The 21,860-nt window shown below is 53.1% G+C and overlaps 1 protein-coding gene across 7 annotated transcripts; it reads right to left on the bottom strand.

Moving 5' to 3' along the window:
* Positions 1-3,627: 3,627 nt before the first annotated feature.
* Positions 3,628-21,786, bottom strand: GUCD1 (guanylyl cyclase domain containing 1). Of its 7 annotated transcripts, none has more exons than XR_010729264.1 (7): positions 20,926-21,139; positions 15,374-15,458; positions 14,380-14,545; positions 12,854-12,945; positions 10,800-11,041; positions 9,448-10,083; positions 3,628-4,067 (listed from the first exon to the last, which is right to left on the bottom strand). XR_010729264.1 is itself a non-coding variant. In XM_066260016.1 (7 exons), exons 3-7 carry the CDS (start codon positions 15,382-15,384, stop codon positions 9,992-9,994), a joined length of 603 nt encoding a protein of 200 aa, XP_066116113.1. In that variant the 5' UTR covers positions 15,385-15,458; positions 19,862-19,980; positions 21,650-21,786; the 3' UTR covers positions 7,701-9,991. The 7 variants fall into 7 exon arrangements, 5 of the variants coding, with proteins under 5 accessions (XP_066116113.1, XP_066116115.1, XP_066116112.1 ...); XR_010729265.1 differs by having other exon boundaries at positions 3,628-4,007; XM_066260016.1 differs by lacking the exons at positions 3,628-4,067; positions 20,926-21,139 and adding exons at positions 19,862-19,980; positions 21,650-21,786 and having other exon boundaries at positions 7,701-10,083.
* Positions 21,787-21,860: the final 74 nt, after the last annotated feature.

Here is a 21,860-nt window from a genome sequence, read left to right as displayed (position 1 = left end):
CTTTTTTTTTTTTTTTTTTTTACAGAGACAGAGCGAGAGTCAGAGAGAGGGATAGACAGGGACAGACAGACAGGAACACAGAGAGATGAGAAGCATCAATCATCAGTTTTTCGTTGTGACACCTTAGTTGTTCATTGATTGCTTTTTCATATGTGCCTTGACCGTGGGCCTTCAGCAGACCGAGTAACCCCTTGCTCAAGCCAGTGACCTTGGGTCCCAGCTGGTGAGCTTTTCTCAAAATAGCTGAGCTTGTGCTCAACCTGGTGACCTCGAGGTCTCGAACCTGGGTCCTCCACATCCCAGTCCAATGCTCTATCCACTGTGCCACCACCCGGCCAGGCTGCCCTTTGCTCTAAAGGCAGACACTATCTCTAACCACCAAGGCTGCAAGAACACGAACGTGCTCCAGAGGGAGACCTAGCTTTGTTCTTCCAAGTTGGCTCTGCAAACATCTTGAAAAGATAGTCCAGAACAAAGACATTTATAGCTAGCTCACAACCTATCCAGAAATTTGGTAAATGTGAGAGACCCACAACAACAACTTCCAATAATATCCACCCCTCATTTCTGCACCATCTTGGCTTCTGGCAACTTTCCCATGAATGTATCACTCCACCAGTCATTCTGATTAATTCTAACTTCCAACAGAGGCTGGACCAAATCAGTCCGATTTGTCTCATGGCAGTTAATTCATTCCATCCACAGCACTTCAAAGAGCAGAATGAGCCCAGCCTGCAGTATTAACCTCAATCTGCCCCTCAGGGTCTTCGATCCAACAGGCTGCACAAATCCCATAAACCATCAAGGTCTACCTTTCTCAAATATGGACCTTTCCTCTTGGCCTCAGTCATTAATCCAGGAATAAAAGCATTTATTAGACATTGTCCAGTCTCTACTTTGGCCTACAAGGAGGAAGTCTAAGCAAATCCCTCATCTATACCAGCCCCAGGCAGTGAGTTGATACTGACCTGAATGCCTTCCAGGGCCAAGGTGGTACCACTGATCACTTCAGCTAAAGTCAGGGGCAATTGGTGCACCAACTTCTCTAATCAGATGACTACCTCAGGGATAGCTGCCCACAGAGTGCACAAAACTAAGTCATTATGGGTCCAGGAAGCTCCCACGAGTAAGTTCAGCCTCATTTTAGTAAGATCTCCACAGTTATCTATGGGCTACCTAATCTATTGGTGATATTTATTTAAACACTTGAAGGTCTCTTATGACTACCATGTATCAATAGATGGCAAGTCACTGTTTTGGGGAGGTTGGCAAGTTAGTGCCTGGCTTTCACACAAGTATAATCATCAAGGTAAATGTGGTACCCCTAGAAAGAAAGTGCTTACAAGTGTTGAACCCCAAGTAGGACCTACATCAGTTGGGGCACAGGTTGATAGTAAAACTAATAGGAATAGTGATTACACTGTGGTCAAAGCCATCTGGTCAGGGTGAAGGCAAACCCTGAAATAAGTTACATTTAAGATGCTTGCAGAAGTTTGGAGGAGCCGCACCAGGGCCTGTTTGTGCATGAGGAAGGCTCCAAAGGCAATTACAAAACAAGGCCATTAATGATGAATGCCTCTCCCTATCTCCTGGGATCAAAGATGTTTCCTAGCTGGTGCCAAAGTTGCTGCCCCTCTCCAAAATCAGTATAGCTCAATGCCAGTAGCCAAAATATCACCTTTGTTATTTTTCCAGTTATCCCTTTCTCAAACTCAACCCTTTTGTTTGAAAGGGTCAGTTGCAAGGGGAACGAGGGCATTTTTATAAAATGCACAGGGACCCATTATGTTCCCCCACTATGTCCCACCTGAGCTGCCAGAAGGGGTCTCAGCAAGCAATGTACTCAAGTGGTCATTGTCTTTATGAGCTAAGGCCGTGGCATTCCAACAAGAGAATTTGAGTGGCTGGACCAGAATCCAGTTTGAATTTCTGGGCCCTCTTTCAGCTGGGCTGTCATCACCTAAAGGTATGCTAACCAGGCCGGCCTGGAGTTGCTGTTAGGGAAGAGAAAGAAGCAACATGCCCAGGAATGGTCAAGTCTGAATCCCCAAATTTCAAAATAGGTCCTTATGACCTTCTTACCACTTTCATCCAGGTGTACTCAGGAAATAGCCTTTCTAGAGACAGCTGCATTCAGTGACCTACCTGCTTCCCAAAAGTGTGTGGACCAGGAAGGGGAGAGAGGGAGGGAGAATCAGAAACCTTTTTGAGTTATTTTGAGGAGGTGTTCCAGCACTGAACGGTTTCAGATGCCTGTGGATGGCAGGGAATGGGGAGGACCCACTGAATACCTTGACTGCCCGCCCATTGTTGAGGAGCTTTTTAATCAAAGGTGCACTGTCATCAGACTGCAAATGGCCCAGAAATCCAAAAACAACACAAAGATCAGTTTCAAGGGCCACAATGATGTGCCTCAAGTTGGATGAATGGATGGGACAGCAAGTCCATAACACCTGGAAAAGGTGTCAACAGTGGTGACCACCAACAGCCCCAAGCAGGTATCAGAGGTATAGAGTGAGCAAGTGGGGGCGTGCCCTGTGTAAGGTGACGTCCTTCTCTGCAAGAGGCCAGTGCTTGGCAGGAATCTCAAGCCTGGCATGTGGTGGTAGCCTCTGCATCAGGGACCGTTTTTTCCTTTGTGCTCAGTCCACAGTGGAACATGTGTCCCCATGCCCAGCTAAATGATCTGGGTGGCAATCTGGCTGGAGCAGGTGGTGCAATCTACAGCCTCATTCTAGTTGGTCTCATCAGAGAAGTTTCTTATCATGGGCATCTAACATGAGTCAACCAGAGAGGTCAATCACAGCCACAATTTGTTTTCACAGCCCAAGGGCCCAAAGAGGGATATCTTTAATCTGCTGGTTTGAGGTTTTCTAAGTGGCAAGCCAAACAACTAGGCCATTGGCAACAGCCTGAGAGTCAGTAAAAACATGCCAAGGTTAACCAAGTAGAGTATTAGCCCAGGGCTATGAGATTGGACCTGGCTTCTGTCTACTGAGTAGAGATTCACACCCATTTCAGATCTGGTTAGTGCTGCTGAGGGCAAACAGCACAGCAGCCCAGGGGACACCATCTGCTTTCCACTTAGTTGACTCACTGGTGAACCAGGCCCAGGTATTTCAGGAAACAAGATCACTGCTGAGCCAGTGATTTTGTTTTGGTGGAGTTGGAATGTAAGTTTCCCCAAAAGGATTAGCTGTCATTTTTTTTCCATGTATAGTAGAGGTGTCACTCAGGTCAGGCCAGCTGTTCTTAAAGGTGCTCCTTTAAAAGTAATGCCATTGGGCAGAGCCCAGCAGGAGGGCACAGGGGAGGAAAGAGCAGGTGCAAAGGTCCTGAGGGAGGAAAGGACTTTGACAGGTGGGAGGTACCAAGAGGAGGCCAGTTTGGCTGCCTCGTGGTCTGTTATGAGGGTGGAAGGAGATGTAGACGTTAGATCAAGGGGCTCCAAACAGCTTGGGAAGACTGGTTCACTAGATCTCCCAGGCTGGGGAGACCCGCAGGCTTCAGTTTGGCAGACCTCGATTTATTGCACTTCACAGATGTGTGTTTTGTGTGTGAAGTGGGGGGGTTGTTGTATTTTTTTTATTTTAATTTTTTTTTACATATTGAAAGCAAGATCCTCTAACAGCAAGAAGATTCTTGCTTTATTGTGATACTCACTTTATTGTAGTGGTCTGGAACCAAACACGCAATGTCTGCGAGGTCTGCTTGTACTGAGGATGCATGTCAGGAAAGGCAAAGAGGAAGGAAGCAGGGCGTGGGGGTGGGGAGGTGATGGAGAAACCCTGGAGAGGCCACCGTGCTGGGCCTGTGGCAATCTCGGTCTTCATTTCCTCGCACTGAAGTTTGTCCATGAATGCTCAAGTCCATGCTGGTCCGCTCACTCAGCCCCTGGGGATCCACACCTCAGCAGGATGACGTTTCTGTATCTTCCTGGTTTTCTCGATTCTGTTCTGAAGCTGGAGGGTGGGGGCGAGTCCATGATGTGCATTTCTGGGCTGTGGCTGCAGCAGGTCATGGAGGCAAGTCAGCAAGGAGAGTAGTAGATCCCGCAAGCATCTTTGCTGCAAGTATATTTGCCACATAACTCATTGGGCATGAGGCAATTTCATCGCAAACAATAGAAATAAATGAAACAATTAGTAACAAAATTTTTAAAACTTTTTTGCAAAATATAAAAATACATTAAAGTCTTTTGTCATAATTCTTTTTTTGCCTGTTGATTCATCTCCTCATTCAGCATCGTACTTTTTCTCTTTTCCGTTAACATTTCCTTCTTCATTAAGAGAGGTATCAGTTTCCAGCTGAAGAAGCAGCACTTAATGCTCTTGAAGATTGTTGTCAGTTTGCTGCAGCCATTTTATGGTTGTCATAGCTTGGTAAACTTTTTTGGTTTTGAAAGGTGGGAGGGATGATTGTGGCCACCAAAGGATTTGCGAACATATTGACATGTGACCATTTTTTAGTATTGTATGCAATCTGGCTTTACACATAGCTTTGTGGTCTGCCTTTATATGTGTTTTATTTTTTTAATCTTTATTTTATTGAGAGAGAGAGAGAGAGAGTGAGATACAGAGACAGAGACAGGAGCATAGGTCTGATCCTATAATTGCCCTGACCTGGGATTGAACTGGCAACCTCTGTGCTTTGGGATGATGCTCTAACCAAGCTATCTGGCCAGGGCTATACGTGGTTGTTACCATCCATTATTTTAAGGCCACCACATCTGCTTGTCACTGTATAGGCCACTCTGAGGTCTAAGAGACATATAATATAAAAATGGGAGTCCTATGACAACTTAGTCAATGGAGAATGAAACAAAACTGACAAAATACATTAAGTTTGCCAAGTGTAAACTGAACTGTCAACCAGTCACTTTATCTTTTATAGCAAAGTTGCCTTATGGCTAATTCTGCGCTGAAATGTTTGCAGTGAAAGTTCCTGTGGCAAACAAGCTTGAGGCAAATATGTTTTTGATGAAACTGGGGCCACATGCCAGGCTTTCTACCTGGAGGCAGGCTCCCAGCGGCCAGCGCCACGCTCTCTCTGGCTGCAGAACTTAGAGGTCACTTCCTGGCTCTTCTGGCGCTGGCTTACCCCTATCAGGGTCACCAGGGTTGCTTCTGACCATGGCTGGGGCTGAGGTCTGGAAAAGCATCAGTGATTGGCTCTCATTGTTCTAGAGCTCCTGGCTCTGTCTGTAGCTCCTTGAGTAATAATGACCTTGGGCCAGTTGCTCCCCTCTTTTTTTTTTTTTTATTTATTTATTGATTTTTTAATTGATTTTTAGAGAGAGGGGAGAGAGAGAGAAGGGGGAGGAGCAGGAAGCATCAACTCCCATATGTGCCTTGACCAGGCAAGCCCAGGGTTTCGAACCGGCAACCTCAGTGTTCCAGGTCGACGCTCCATCCCACTGCGCCACCACAGGTCAGGCCCTGCTCCCCTCTCTTGATTGCAGCCCTGCCCTTGACTAAACCAGTGTTCACTCAAGTGTCAATATATTTCATGAATACCAGCATTACACAAAGACAAACTCTGTCGCGAATTTGGGGAAACCCAAAATGAATGGGGTTTCCTTACTGCAGGATTATACCCAACCTTCCCTGCACATCCTAACTCCTGGAGGGGACTGCAGTATGCAGTGTTTGCCACGCTGACCTGACCAGGACACCCCATTGTACAGAACTTCTCATTGTTGGCATTCTGAAGGGCACGGCTTGGGATGTGCTAGACAAGATGGTCCCGGATGGACGTCTGCTACGAGATTTAAAAAATGGAACCACCCTACCTCCAGTGATCCCTGCCTACTGGTATTCATACTGTCATCCCTGGTGGGTGCGGATTTGTTTCTAACAAATAGAAAACCGCAGAATAGCCTGACCTGTGGTGGCACAGTGGATAAAGCGTCGACCTGGAAATGCTGAGGTCGCTGGTTCGAAACCCTGGGCTTGCCTGGTCAAGGCACATATGGGAGTTGATGCTTCCAGCTCCTCCCCCCTTCTCTCTCTCTATCTCTCCTCTCTCTCTCTGTCTCTCCCTCTCCTCTCTAAAATGAATAAATTAAAAAAAAAATTTAAAAAATAAAAAATAAAAAAAAGAAAACCGCAGAATAATAGGATGTCATTTCTGAGATTAGGTTGAGCTTCTCTTTCTTTTTTTTTTTTTTTTTTTTTTTTTTTTAAAGCTCTTTTTTTTCCTTTTTTTATTTTTATTGTGACAGAGACAGAGAGAGTCAGAGTCTAGAGAGACAGATAGGGACAGACAGACAGGAATGGAGAAAGATGAGAAGCATCAATTCCTTGTGGCACCTTAGTTGTTCATTGATTGCTTTCTCATATGTGCCTTGACTGGGGGGCTACAGCAGACCGAGTGATGCCTTGCTCAATCCAGATGAGCCCGTGCTCAAGCTGGCGACCTCGGAGTCTCGAACCTAGGTCCTCCGCGTCCCATTCCAACGCTCTATCCACTGTGCCACTGCCTGGTCAGGCGAGCTTCTCTTTCTTTCTCTCCCTCTCTCCCTCCCTCTCTGTCATTACCTGATCTGTCATGTCATGAGGACACTCAGGCAGCCCTATGGCCAGCAGCCCTACAAGTGAGCTTGGAAGCAGATGCTGCAGCCCCAGCTAATAGCTTGAGACCCTGGGCAAGAGGCACCTGCTCAGCTGCACCCAGATCTCTGCCTTGGCCTGGCCCCTGGCTCCCAGTGGGCCCCTCCCAGGAGTCCTCAGCCTGTCCCCTGCACCACCCCCACTCTATGTTCTGGGCAGCCAGCCGCACCCAGGACTCACCAGCTCTACTTCCATCCCTCCTGCTTCACCACCTCCTTCATTGTCACTTTTCTCCCATAATTGCGTTCAACGACCACTGAGAGGCCCCAAACCAGTCACCCCTGCCTATCTCAACCTGTGATATACCCATTCAGAAGGGCCCCTACCCCTTGGGTGGGCAGAAGGTTTATGAAGGGCAGATGGGCAAGCTCACTAGTGTTCATATGCTGCTGGCTGCATGCGTAGAACACCTGCCCAGCAGCCTGGTACGCTGGCTGGGAACCACACCAGCTGGTCAACTCTGACTGATGGAGTAGAGTCCACGCTTGGTCAGAACTGCTACGAATAAGCCTACACAATGTGGGCTTGGGGAGGGGCAGAGCAGCAGCCAGCCAGGGTGAGAGCACAGGTCAGAGACCGGGGCCCTGCCCCATGAGCCGGCTCTGGCTCTATCAGCTCCCTGTAGGACCCGGGGCAGGTCTGAAGCTGTCAGATAATGCAGGATTTCCAAACACTTCCTTTTTCAGAAGTAGAATTCTTATCAAATAAAATACTAGAAGGACCCAACAGTTAGCAGATAAGGGGAGCTGCTGGTTGGGATGGAGGGTGCAGGGAGGGCTGGAGACCCTCTATTCCCTCCTGTGGGCCCAGCTGCCCCCCTCACTTGACATTCCCCACCCCCTGCCCTCCTGTCCAAGGCTTTACATCCTCCATGCCCTCTTGAAGAATCTCAGTCAAGCTGAGAAGGGAGGCCCTGCCACCTCCCACGTTGCCTGCCTCAGCCTTGGACAAGCATCAGCAGGGATGCAGGCCCCAAGAGCAGGAAACTGGGTTCCAGCCCCAGCTAAAACCCAGTATGGCAAGGTAAGGACTTAGGCTCCCATCTTGTACCAGGACAAGCATTCACAAAGATGGGCCAGGGGCTGCCATCATTTTGCAGTGAGAATAACATTTATTGAGAATGGCTCATTACAAACAAAATATATTTATGTATAAAATCTCTGCAATGCAAAAATCCCTTTTATCCCCATGTGGCTGGAGTGAATAAAGCCAACTGTCCACTGTGGCTTTGGGGGCTGTGCTAGACCCCAGCTATGGACAGCGGGTCGTGGGTATCATGTGCTGTAGGCAGAAGTTCCTGATGGGGCTTTTTCTCTGGCCCCATGTTCATAATTTTTCATTGTACAACAGCGTGATTTGCATCCTGCCTCCATGACCCTCCCCAGGAAGATGGCACCATCTCAGGGACAGGCAGCTTTCTTGTTAATCTTCCAGATGGGTGACCCCTCATTTGTGGCTCACTCTGAGAAGCCATCTTCCAAGCCCAGAGACTGAGCATTTTTAAATGCATGATAGACTGACGTGCTGTGACCAGCCTTCACGGAGGGTGTGCTCCGTGACAGCCCCAGCATGTGCACCGTGCCCCACTCACTCAGCCATGCCGAAAGCTTCACTTCCGGCTCCCCAATACATCTATCCTTACCCCAGTTTTACCCAGACCCCTTCTGAGAATGCCCAGACCCCAGAGCTGTCACACATGGTAATCCTGGGCCTGGGGCCAGAGCTCCCCGGGGTCCTGCGCCACGCAGCATTAAGGCAACAGAGATGAAACCAGACCGAAGGTAATGCTAGTCTCACACCCGGGGGGCTGCCTGGCTGCAGCACCGCCCTCAGCCAAGGCTGCGTCTGGTGTTAAGGAGCAATACAGCTGGGTGGTCTGGCAGCCTGTGTAAGCAGAGCCCACCTCTGCCCCTCAGAGCAGCCATGGTGGGGAGGGGAGAGCAGGTAGGTAAGTGCAGACACTGAGCGTGGTTCTCAGTAGGGCGGTGGGGGGCAGCAGCTGCCACTGCATCATGCCTCGGCCACTGGAGACCAAGACACAGGGGTGCAGGAGTAGTGGGGCTGTTGGGGCCCCTCCCCTTTGCCGGGGGCAATCCATGAGTGCGTGTCTCTAGCCCCTTTGGGAATGATCTACTCCCCTTGCTTTTTAGGTGCAGACTGGGTTCAAGACCCAGCTCCACCAATCAGTCTCCTGCGCCAATGTTCCCCAGACCGGGCCGGGTTCTGTCTGTATAAGGGGCCCTGGCACTCAGCCCGCCAGCTAGGAGTCTTCTTCTCTTTGAGAGAGAATGTGAACTGGCTTATCTGTTCTGTGAAGAGAGGCGTCAATGGTTCCAAAGTACCTACAATCTATTATTACCAAAGGTGATTCTCACCCCTAAAAGTAAAAACTTAAAATTTCAAAAAATCTATACTCCCCCCCCCCCCCCAAAAAAGAAAGAAGGCAACAATTCTAGTCCCTGCTCTGTGCTGTGCTGGGGTCCTGAGCAGGCACTGCCCTTCTCTATCAAGACAGAATAGACCCAATATTCTGTGTGAAAGGTCCTGGCGTGAACAGGGTGGGTAGGAGGCCACAGGTGGTCTCCCCACCACTGAGGAGCATAGGCCCCAGCACCCAGCATCCAGCACCCTGCAAGGCTTAGGGCTCCCTGTACTCAGAGGATGGGCCCCACTGCTGGGACTTAGGCTAATGTCAGGAGGCCTCCTGGTTCGGGGAGAGGATCTTGGGGCCCAGGCAGCTGCCCCCGACCCTCTGGGTCAGGCTTTCCTGAGCACACTCAGCACTGTGGGCCAACAAGAGCCAAGGTCCTGCCTATACTCTATAGAGCTGGAGTACCTGGAGAGCTGCGGGGGTCTCAGAGTCCTTTCTGCCTGTGGCCCAGTCCTCCATACAGGCCACAGGCCTTGCAAGCAGCCAGGGAACGCGGGGTCTCTGCAGCACTCCCAGGGAAAGGGTGACGACAGCTCCCAGCAAGGCCAGGGTCAGCTACAGTCTCCAAACTCACAGATGCTGTCCTGACCAGCAACATCTCTCTCTAGTGCTCAGTCCCCAGACCTGTGGGAAGATGGGCTCAGGCTTCTTCCCCAGTCCCGCGCCTGGCTTGAAGGCAATAAGGGCACCCTCGGGGCTGGATGTCCTCTGGGCACAGCTGGAATCAGGCTGGGGATCCTGGGGCAAGGTCTTTTCAGAAGCTCCAGGGATGTCTCCAGCACCCAGCAGGTGTGCTGTAGCCTCCCAGAGTTCCCTGGGGTTTGTCACATGGGCTGAGGCTGCAGCTCTCCTCTGAACTCCAGCAGCCTGGGGCCAGGGCCTCCTGAGGGGGTCTGGCTGGGGCAAAGCAGGGTGGGGTCTGAGGCCTGGGCACACCAGGCTCCCGCTGTCAGCTGTCCAAGTAGACAAAGAGGATGTCCTCGTCCGTGCCGTAGCTGGTCCTGGCCTCCTCGAAGTTACTGACACTGGTGCTGCACATTCCTGCTGGGGCAGGTGGGGCACAACAGAGTCAGTGTGTGTGGGGGGGTGCACCTGCCTCATTGGTGCCCAGGGAAGCTGGGAGCAGTCTGACATGTCCCACCTCCCTGGCCACCCTTTGCCACCAAGTCTTCCACCCCCAGAAGCCCTCCTTGCCTACCGTGGCCTTCATGAGCTTGTTCCCAACCCCTCCCCACATTAGCGGATGAAGAAAGTGAGGCCCAGAGAGGAAGAAACATGCTGGAGGCCACAAGGGGTAAGTCTGTGCGAGCTAGGGTGGTCGTTCCCTGTCCCAGGGCATGGGGAGCCCTGGAAGGGTCTGAGAAGGGGCTGGGGCTGGGCGGACTTCCTGAGGGTGCTGTCTGTGGGGGCTGAAGTGAGGGAGAGAGGAAGGAAACTGCAGTCTCCACAGCATGAGAAGAGGCGGCGGGGTCCCGGGGAGTGGTGTGGGGCTGGCAGGTGGGAGGGAGAGATGGCCGGGCCTGCTGATGGCTGGGGTGTGCAAGAGGCCAGCGCAGCCTCAGGTTTGTCATTGGTTTGCTGCATGGCCAGGGGGATGGCACAGATGACAGGAGCCCAGGAGGAGCAGTGTCTTTGGATAGAAGACAGTGAGGGAGGTCTTGGCCCCACCAGGTTGAATGGGAAGGAATTGAGGGGTCCAGGAGCATGGGACTGTGAATGCAGCTGCCCTGCCCACTGTCCCCACCCACCACACTCACGGTCAGCATAGGCTGGGTTGTTGTAAAAGACGGAGCCAGTGGCCCGGCTGTAGCCACGCAGCACGATGAAGTGGCCCTGGTAGTCAGGAGTGCGGCAGAAGCAGCGGTGGCCACGGGGGGCGAAGCAGCAGTACTTGGCAGGGCTAGAGCAGAGGTCGCAGTGCAGCACCCCCGAGTTCACCAACACAATGGCCACGTGGCCCTGTGCCAGGTGCGCCTGGATGTCCTGCATGCTCACTGTGCTGTGGGTGGGAGGAGGGACAGCCGGTGACACTGGACCCCACTCCCCATCTCTCAAGTGAACCCCAGCTAGGACCCCTGTTCTGGCCTGTGTCACACAGCCAGGGGATATGGCTCACCTTCCCTCCACCCTGAGCTTTTTACAAGTGGGAATGTCCTGCTTTGTTACTGTGGTCCAGACTCAGTCCAAGGCGAAGCACAGGGCCAGTGGAGAGGGGCTCTGAGTGGGCCCAAGAACAAGCAGGCCCCATTAGGCCCTTCCCTGGGTGGAGCAGGACATGGGACACCTCCTGAACTGGTAAGTGAATTATTTTAGTCAAGCACCTCTATTGGTCTTTTACCCTAAATCATGTGTGATTTATGTTGGAAACTGTTGGGTCCAATTTAATTGCCCAATCTGAGCCAAGCATGGCTTTGCCCGTGTCAAAATCAAATGCTTCTCTGAAAAGGCTATTTTTCTTTTTTTTTCCTATGGCTCCTTGTGGCAGAAGTGGCTGTCCAGGAAGGGCTGGTCAGCAGCAGTCCGGGGAACCCCCAGGCCAGCAGAGCCAGCTGCCCCATGTGGTGTTCTCCAGAAGGGCAGCAAGTCCAAACAGGACCCCAGAAGGGGAGCAGGGGTGGAGGTGGGTCCCCCAGGCCGAAGGCTCCCCATCTTCACTGGCCCTCCTTCCTCAGCAGGCTCCTCAGGAGCGGTGGCCTGGCCCAGCTCCAGCCCACGGCCAAGTCACGGGGCAGTTTGGTTTGTTGCCTCAGCCTGGGGAAGCATGTCATTTTCCCATTTGGTCTTTGAAACAAAATACCTGGCTGGATTCCCAATGGTATGTACAAGAGTGGGATTTCAGCTGCAGGAAAAGAGCAGGGGCTGGCTGGAAGGAGCAGCGACAGGCTGCAGGGGATGACTGCACGTGCCAGCGTCAGGTTCGGACACAGCCCGGCCAAGCTGCTGGGGGTCTGAGGGCGGCTCATGCCATCCCTCCCATCCCGTTTCCCCACCTGAGGAATGCGGCCAGCACCAGCTTCCCTCTCAGCAGGACAGTGCCTGTCAAGTGCCACTAAAGAAACATCTACTGCCTTTCCTTCCAACATGCGCTCGTATGGCCCAAGAATGTGTGGAGATTTTTCCCATTTTCCAAACCACCTATAGTGTGGCTACATTGTGTTAATAATGAGAACAGAAATCTGGAAAGAACGGGGAGAGCTGAGAAGAGTGGGTTAGGAGAGCCCAGCTGCGACCTGAGCCATCAAGCCTGAGTGCAGTGCCCACAGTTAGCCCGGGGAAGAAAGTCACTCGCAACTGGGCAAGTTACTCCCAGACTCTGCCTAGATCCTGCCCCCACGTATAGAGAGGAGGGGAGACCCATGTCAGGTCACAGAGATCGCGAGATCTGGGAGCCAGGCCTCCCTAGACAGCCTACACACTGGGCTGTCCTCATCACACTCCATCACCAGGCCAGCACATTCCTCAGGCCGTCACCCCTAATTCGGGGTACTGTGTTCTGTCCCACGCCACCCTTCTTGAGTAGCCCAAGGACTGGCTGGAGTCTGTCTGCTCACCTGTACCTCCAGCCCCAGCTCAGGATCCACCCCAGACCAGAGGTTTCTGTATAGTACATCATGTAGCCCCACAGGTCCCCTTTTCATGGATGATAAAACCAAGGCTCAGGGGGATAAGTCAGTGTCCACAGCCACCTGGGCAGGAAATCCCAATTCCTGACTTCCGAGGTCCTAGCCTTTCTCACACCCCAGCCCGAGGCCTCCCCAACTGCAAGTCTATGGGTGAGAAGGTGCACAAGAAAGGGTGGGAGGAGACTCACCACTTCTCCACCAGCACCTTGCAGGCCTTGGCTTGTGCAAATAGCTGGTTCACCCGAGTCTCCTCTGTGTCAAAGTGCTTCCTGTAGAAGGACTGACGAGAAAAAGGCAGGCTAGAGGGGCCGCCCACCCTGGCTGCCCTCACCCCATTGGAACAAAGAATACATTATGGAGTCCAAGATGGTAGGATAGTGGAGAAGCTTGGCCTACTGAGGCAGATGGCACATGCAGCGTGTGGGCAGAAAACTGACTGTCCCAAGGCATGGGACCACACGGAGGCACAAAGAGGGTGCTCAGGAGATGAGTGGGCAGCCAGGCTCAGATAGTCTGCCCAAGGAAGGTCAGTCAGCCCTGGGCTTGTGCTCCTGGTGGGCATGAGCAGGAGTCAGAGTAAATGAGCAAAACTGAACACTAAGCCACCACTTGGCTTAGCCAGGTGAGGTCCATGAAACATGCTTTGTTTGGCATAGGAATTTTAAAGGGCCAGAGTCCCCATGGAGGAGGCAGAAGTGACCCTGTTCTTGGGCCCCTTTCTCTGCCTTGCAGCCATGGTGACCAAACCAGACGAGAGCCTTCTTTCCTTTGCCTGGAAGGTTCAGGGGAAAGTTAGGTTGACTGGCCCTGGCCACCACACAACAACCCTCTTGCCAAAGAGGCCGGCAGCGACTCTGCTGTGCCAAGTTTTAGAGCTTGGGCTGATATCTGCCTCACAGGCAGGCAACACTGGCTCTAGCTATGCAGGGAGGAAACGCACTGGTCTATCGGCCAGCCTGTCGGCATTCTTTTTCTCTCTTCCTTTTTTTATTTTTTAAAGTGAGAGGAGGGGATATAGAGAGACAGACTCCCACATGCACCCTGACTGGGATACATCCAGCAACCCGTCTGGGGCTGATGCTTGGACCAACCAAGCCATTGGCTACAAGAGAAGAGGGAGAGAAGAAAGAGAAGGGGGAGAGGAGGGGGGGGGGAAGGGGGAGAAGGAGGGGGAGAGAAGCAGATGGTTACTCCTCATGTGTGTCCTGACCAGGGATCGAACCCAGACGTCCATGCTCTCTATCTACTGAGCCAACCAGCCAGGTCCCATTCTTTTTCAAAAAAAAAAAAAAAAAAGATATCTTGATTTTAATTCCAGAATATCAATTACCCAGCTTGGAACCAGCTGTTCCCATGAGAAGGAAGAAAATGGGCAAATGATGGCTGGACGAGGTCAGAGGGGTGTGCTGAGGGACAGCAGGGAAGGATGTGGGAGAGCGGCCTGAGACTCCTCTGCACATCTCCCGGTGCTGCAGAAGGCAGGTGGCAGGGTCCCTGGGGTGGGGTGCTGGGCAGAACCCAGCTCGCCGCTCAGATCCTTTGGGTGGGGAGACCTCAAGCTCACCTGGACTGACCAGCTCCAAGTCCTGCCCGTAGCACATGTGCCGCTACTCTCTGGTCTCTGCCCACCCGTGTGCCCACTCACGTGTCCAGGCCTTGACCGCACCCTCTTCCAACTACTGAAGCTGGTGACGGTCCGGTGGCCGGCACTCACCTGGTTCTTGTAGCCCTTGTCAACACCCAGGGTCTGGGTACAGAAGCGGTGCCTCACACCGAAGTGGCGCATCAGGTAGGCCAGGTCAATGGTCCAGATGCTCCTGGTGAGCCGCAGCTCCTGCAGGGCACTCTCAAACTCACCGTCGTCCAGCTGGCCCAGGTACCTGTGGGCAGAGAGCCTGCTGAGGTTGGCTCACCATGGAGGGAAGCTGGTTCGGGTCACGCTTCACCTGCAGGCCCATCAGCCATTGGCAGAGCTCCCATTCCCCAGAAGACTTCATCCTTTGTCACAAAAACTTATGTCCTGTCCACACATCGCCCGGGCACAACCTGAAGCTGGCTGGGTGCCGTGTTGTCCCTGCAGTCCAGGGCCTAAATTCTGCTTCTCACATCTCTTGCGGGCTGTGTGACTTTGGGCAAGTCACCAACTTCTCTGGCCTCATTAGCTTCATGTCTAAGATGGTGCTTGGACCATATCCAGGGTTTTCTGAGTTTCAGTCAGAGAATTCTTTTCGTGAAGCGTATCCTGCCTGGAATTCCAGGATGTCCAATGGGTAAGGGGGAAGCTTCTCTGGGAAAACTCCTCCTGCAAGGTGATGGCAAACGTCCCTCCAGGCTCGGATGGTCCAAGTTCCAGTGATACTCACATAGCCTCAACTCACTGGTTGGCTCCCAGAGACCCAGTCTCCCAGGAGCCTGAGGCTAGAAAGGTGGAAGGCCCTGTGTCCCAGTCATGGGGTCACTCTGTGAGCCAGGCCTGGGCAAGAAGAATGTCTCTGGCCATCCTCAGAGCCCTAGGCATTCCAGAGTGGACACCTGGAAGGCCTGGTCCTACCACTTGTTTGCTTTTGCAGATGGCACTGAGCCTCGATGGAAGCTGGGCCTCCCACAGCCCCAACCAAGGATGATGAATCCCACCCGGGTCTGCCCCCGTGTCTCCCCCAGCCGGAGCGTGTGCTGTGGATGGCGAGGGCCTCACCCTGCCCACTCACCGCAGTACCATCCTGGAGCAGGCCAGGCCACAGTCCCAGTGGTACAGCTGCTGGATGATGGGCACGGGCAGCTGCACAAAGTCCCCTGCATGGAAACACAGGGCGGTCACAGATCCTTGGCATAGTGCCTGTCACTGCCACCCCCACTGGAATCACCCTGCAGGGGCTATTCAGGGGCTGACCCACAGCCTTTCAGACCTCTCACTCCATTCTCCTTACCACAGCAGTGACTCCCCAAAACACCAGTCAGAGCAGGTCAGCCCCACATGAAATCCTCTAGCGGGTTGGTTCCTGCATCTCAGGACAATGACTTCAGGGCTGCTGGCCCAGCACCTCCTGTCTCCTCACCTCCACTTGTCCTTACCAGGCCACCCTCCAGGCAGAACCCTCACCTGTCATGGATTCCCTGTGCCCCAGGCCTTTGCACACCTGCTCCCTCTGCCTGGCCTCCCGAGTGCCTGAGACCTAACTACTATCTTCAAATGTCCCTTCTTCATGACACCACCCTTGTCTGCCCAGCCCATGTGCACTCACAGCCTCACAGGCCTCTCTCAGAGCCCTCTTTTTGGTGGCAGCTCAGAGAAGGCAGCGACAGGGAGAGTACACGAAGAGCACTGAGCAGATATTCACATCTGAATTCATGAGGCCCCTGGAGGCTTGCCCGACTTAGGCCCATCAAGGTGTGAGGACCATGGTGAAGAGAAGGGAACTGTCATGTAATCTGTGTATGTCAGGGGTCCCCAAACTACGGCCCCTTAAGCCACATGCAGCACCCTGAGGCCATTTATCCAGCCCTCGCCGCACTTCCGGAAGGGGCACCTCTTTCATTGGTGGTCAGTGAGAGGAGCATAGTTCCCATTGAAATACTAGTCAGTTTGCTGATTTAAATTTACTTGTTCTTTATTTTAAATATTATATTTGTTCCCATTTTGTTTTTTTACTTTAAAATAAGATACGTGCAGTGTGCATAGGGATTTGTTCATAGTTTTTTTTTATAGTCCAGCCCTCCAATGGCCTGAGGGACAGTGAACTGGCTCCCTGTGTAAAAAGTTTGGGGACCCCTGGTTTATGTGGAATGCTACCCTGGGCAACCTCTCAGTATGTCCCTGCCAAGCAGTGAGGCGGGGCAGACCTAGGCGTTCTAGCCCCGGCTTAGCCGCCAGCTGGCTGTGGGCTGAGCCACTGACTTCTTCCGCTGGACTGAGTCGGGCCATCTATAAAGTGGGGACTTTGGTCTCAGTCATTCAATCAACAAATATTTCCCAAGAGCCTAGCAAGGGCCTGGCATGTTTACAGGAGATACAGCGATAAGTGACAACTCCCTGTCCCAATGGACTGCAAAAACAAGCAAGTGTAAGAGAAAACAGGGCCAGGCTAGGGAAAAGGGTGGGGGTACGCCCCAGAGAGCAAAGTCAAGAAGCACAAGACGGTGAGAGAACAGCATGTGTGGAGTCGCTGAGGTGGGGGCGAGCTGGCGCCAGCCTTCAGAACCCTCCTATTCGGGCACTCCATGAACCTGGACAAAGTTCAGAGTCTGAAGAACCAGGAGGGACTTCCCTTCAGTAGTCACCATCACTCACTACTCATTCATGACACCCGTTCAGCACATGAAAACCCAGCCTACATTGCTTCCTCATCTCAGGGGTCCCTGGGGTCGTTCTTAAACCCAAGACCAGCCTATGCAGTGCTGCCCCAGAACCTGGCTCCCATGCATTAGATCTGGAGCCTATCCTGACCTTCTGACCTGCCAGCCTTGTCTGGGCAGTCCCTTGCCTGGAGTGGGTCCCAAGCTCCTACTCTAAGCCTAAATCCTTCCCAACAGACGCCACCAGGTGCAGGGCCTTCCCTGAGCCCAGGCTGGCCATCCTTTATCTGAACTCCCACCAGGCCCAAGTTCACGCTATGCCTCACAGAGGGGACCCTTGCATAGAGCTTGTCTGTGCCCTTCTGGGCTGTTGTACATTCCCAGGAGGCAGGGACATGTGCCTGCTCCTTTGCTGTACCGCATTGGTTTCTCTCCTGCTACTCCTCCCCTCTAGATTTTTTTTTTTTCATTTTTCCAAAGCTGGAAATGGGGAGGCAGTCAGACTCCTGCATGCACCCGACTGGGATCCACCCACCATGTCCACCAGGGGGCGATGTTCTGCCCCTCTGGGGCACCACTCTGTTGCGTCCAGAGCCATTCTAGCGCCTGAGGCAGAGGCCACAGAGCCATCCCCAGCGCCCGGGCCATCTTTGCTCCAATGGGGCCTCGCTGCGGGAGGGAAAGAGAGAGACAGAGAGGAAGGAGAGGGGGAGGGGTGGAGAAGCAAATGGACGCCTCTCCTGTGTGCCCTGGCTGGGAATCGAACCCGGGACTCCTGCACGCCAGGCCGACGCTCTACCGCTGAGCCAACCAGTCAGGGCATACTCCTCCCCTCTAAGGGCACGCAGCAGCATGGAAGGCAGGGTGGCATAGGCAAATGCAGGCCACCTGCTGGCTGAGTCACCTGAGAGGCACCTGACCTCTCTCTGCCTGTTTCTTTCTCTACGAAACGAACCATCACAGATGCCAACCTGTGTAGTGCTGTGAACACTCAGGGAAAAATGTGTGTAAAGCCCTTTTTGGGTGCTGATGTGAACCCTGCCTTCCTCTATCCAGCTGACTGGGACCTGGTGCACTGAGCCCAGGCCGGGCTGAGGCTTTGTTCCCTCCATCCCGAGCCCAGGTAACTTCAGCCCTTCATTCAACGCCTTTGCACATTCACCTCCTTTAACTGCCGTGGATTCAGTCCTGAGGGTTTAGTCCAGCCTATCCTCTGCTCTAAATTCCACCCTCAGCTCCGCTCCCATCTTTGTACACAGAAGCCAGAGGGATCCCATCTACAGCTTCCTATTGCTCTTAAAATAAAGCTGTACCCCTTACTAGGCCTGTAGGACTCTGCCCTACCTGAGCCCCACCAGCCTCACCTTGGTCCTTACCCCTCACTCACCCTGTTCCTATTTTGCTGGAAACCCATCAAGTTTTATTCCACTCCAGGGCCTTTGTACACAGGGCTCTGTCTGGAACTCTCTTTCCCTTGCTGTTCTCAAGACTGCCTTTTACTGTCATTCGGGTCCCAGCCCAAGATCTCTTCCTCTGAGGTTTTTTCTGACTATGCCTTTGGGGGAAGGGAGCCCTCTTTCACCCACAGCATCCTGTTGTTTCCCATCACAGTACTTAGCAAAAGTAACAAAATAATAATTATAATAATAAAGCTACTGTCTCCCACTAGACTGTAACCTTCCTGATGGCAGATAATTTGCTAATCCTATTCAATGCTACTCCCATTGCCTGGTGGCTGGTGCTTAATAGTATCCCAATAAACATTTGTCAGAAAAAATGAACTTATTAAGTGTGCACTGTATACTAGGCTCTGGGAATACTACAGTGACTAAGACTCACTGTAGTGCCCCCTGGAAGCCTTTCCCTCCAAGGATTCATATTCTAAAATAATTCCTCCCACTGGGCTGAGTGGAGGGAGAGTTCTGTACAGGGTGTTGTCCCCTCATAGTGCCGTGCCTCCCTTGTCAAGTACTCCTCACTGTGGCCATAAACTGCCCTTTCTTTTTATTTGTTTATTTTATTGATTTTAGAGAAAGAGAGAAAGGATGTTGGGGGAGAAACGGGAATTATCAACTTGCTTCTCGTATGTGCCCTAACCGGCAAGCCAGGGTCTCGAACCAGCGACCTCAGCACTGCAGGTCGACACTTTATTCAATGTGCCACCACAGGTCAGGGCTGCCTTTTTATTTTTCTTTACGCAGTGTGTTTACTCCTCAGACTTTGCTCTTGTATACCCCTTAATCTGGAACGCTGGCTCCTATCTCTAAATGTCCAAATGCTCTAGTCCCTTCCCTCTCTGAGCCCTTCAACATCGAGTATTTGAGGTGGTGTTTGCATTCCCCATCGTAAAGACAAAGAATTCCTCACTGGCAGGTAGGGACTAGATGACATTTACCTCCTTCTAGCCCTCAAGCCAGAGCAGGCACGCAGAAATGCTTGGTGAATGAAAGGTGTTTTTCTTCAAAGGCCTTATCCCTTGAGATACCCTGGGCCTCCCTTGTCACTGCAATGCCCAACACCCCTACCCCCAGGCTTCCAGACTACAGCACTCCCTCCATGTATGTACATGGCTCCCTCCTTACTTTGTGGGCTGGGCTCTAGTACTGATTAGCTGGGTTTTAAGTCTGTCTGTCCTTTCCCCTATGCCCAGCTGTAAACGTGGCACAGGTCAGCTGCTCTGAACTCTGCTGTCCCTTTTCTTCTTGCACTGATCCTTGGAGCCCCTCAATCCCCAGGCCCTGAAGAGCTGCACATTCCCACACGGCTGTCCCAGTCTTGGCATCAGCAGGTCAGCCCACAGAGACCCAGACATATTCCACTGGGGGATGATAAGGGTAGAGGAGGCCTTCCAAACCCAAAGCAGCTGCTAGGTGTTGATGCCTGGAACAGAGGGACTGTCCCACCTGAGAGCTAGGGTCTGCCTAGAAGGCCCTGGCTGGCTTCAGTTGGCAGCTGTCACCAAGGAAGGAAGGCAGCTCATTGGCCCTGAATATTTAACGCCCCTCAGCATCAGTCAGCTCATCTGTAAAAGTGAAAACAACAATGGTAACCTACTTCCCAGGGTGGTTACCAGGATTAATGAGGCACTGCATGTAAACAACTCAGCACAGTGCCTGCTCAGAGAAAACTCCCTGTGAAGGTGAGCCATTACGCCACTGAGGCTCAGGGAAGACAAGTGCCTGAAACTTGCAGGATACAAATCCCACGAGAGCATCAGACCCTATTCCTTGCTACAAACACAAAGGAGACCACTCCCTGGGTGTGACAATAAGGTCCCACTGATGCCTACTATCAGGGTCTCACATGCTCTTGACCTATACCATTGGTTGGCACCTCAGTTCAAAATTTTATAGTACTAGCACTTTCTCATCAACCCTGTACTTTAAGCAGAGCAGAAGTCACTGTCCCGTCCCGTCCCCCCCCCCCCCCCCCCCCCCCCCCCCCCCGCCTTAGAGAAGCAAACTGAAAATCATGACACATCAGTCTTGGTTTTTGCGCCAAAGGAACTCAGGCCACCTTGGGGCACAAGGAACCAGAGTGAAGAACTGTACAAGACAAAGCGTTGAGTCTGGGAGGCTAGAGGAAAGGTCCTGCCATTGCTCTGTGCTCTTAGCAGTTCCCTGTGCTTCTAGGCCTCAGTTCCCCCAGGGGTCAGAATCTTCCAAGGCAGGACTTTCTGCTTCTGGAGAAGGTAGCGCTCCTGCCTTAAAACCCAGGACCCTCCCGCCACGACGGCTATCAGAGCTGACTGTATCTGGAGTATCTGGAATACCCAACTGACCGAGGCTGGGGGCTGGGGGCTGGGGGCCAAGGAGGCTGTGTACACCTGGCCAGGTTTCGCTTGAAGCGTATAGCTCCTCCGCAAGCGGCGGTCGGCCCAAGGTCGCGCGTTCAGACCCTGCTCCACGCTAGGGCGGGGTGCCCCACGTTCCCCAGGGTGAGGGCTGATCTCTAGGGGGGCACTAACCGGGCTCGAGCGGCGGCCCCGCTGCCTCCGCCTCCGTCCTCATGACCCGGGCGGCGCGGGGCGCCCATGGCCCCGGCCTGGCGCCGGCTGCAGCTTCAGCTTCGGCTGGGGCAGGAGCGTGAACCTTACGTGTCGAGTTCTCCTGCCACCACCTCCACCACCACTGCGGCGGGGAGAAGTGGAGGCGGGAGCTGGACTGCCCCAAGCCCCGCCCCGTTCCCTCCAGGCCTGGGATCAGGGGACCCTGACCCTTTCTGAGGCCCCGCCCCTTCCCTGGGTCTCCAAAGAGGCCCCTCCCTTTCCCTTCTCCGGATTCCTATTCCGAGAGGCCCCCCCCCCCCGCACCGCCTACAAGGCTAAACCCGCCCCGACCATTCGTAGTTTCGGCTTTTGGTGACCCCACCCCTTTCGCAGTCCTCGCGCAGACGCGCGGGCCGTCTCCGCCTCTGCCTCCAGAAGCCCCGCCCCCCACGAGCCCCGCCCCGAAACACTGGCGTACCACAACCTTTTCCCTTCGCAAACTCAGCCTCTGCTCGGCCCCGCCTCTTTGTCAGCTTCAAGTCCAAGGTCTAATCCTGCCCCACATACCTCCAGGCTCCAGAAGACTTAACCCTATGACCCCACTCCGAATCCCTTCAGGGATGACCCGTCCTCCCTCTACTCTATACCTCAGTTTCCCCATCCGTAAGGTGAAATACCTCGCCTCGGTCTGGGCGCCTCTTACCTGGATGAGCCGCGTTAGCCTTCGGCTTCACTGCCTGCCGCCCGCTATCTGAGGGCCCAGGCCCCAGATCCCTGCCTTCCGGTTCAGGCTGTCCTTGGTGTGGAGTGCTTGGAAACGCTATTACACCTCTCCCCTTGCCCGCCTGAGGGTTGGTATTTCCGGTGGCACCTGGGCCCGGTCATCAGCCCTCTTCCGGGAGCGGAACGATCCT

The sequence above is a fragment of the Saccopteryx bilineata genome, chromosome 2 (assembly GCF_036850765.1).
Source record: "Saccopteryx bilineata isolate mSacBil1 chromosome 2, mSacBil1_pri_phased_curated, whole genome shotgun sequence".
Classification (NCBI taxonomy): Eukaryota; Metazoa; Chordata; class Mammalia; order Chiroptera; family Emballonuridae; genus Saccopteryx; species Saccopteryx bilineata.
The sequence above is the reverse complement of the archived record's forward strand: the minus strand, read 5'-3'. Positions and strand labels throughout refer to the sequence as shown.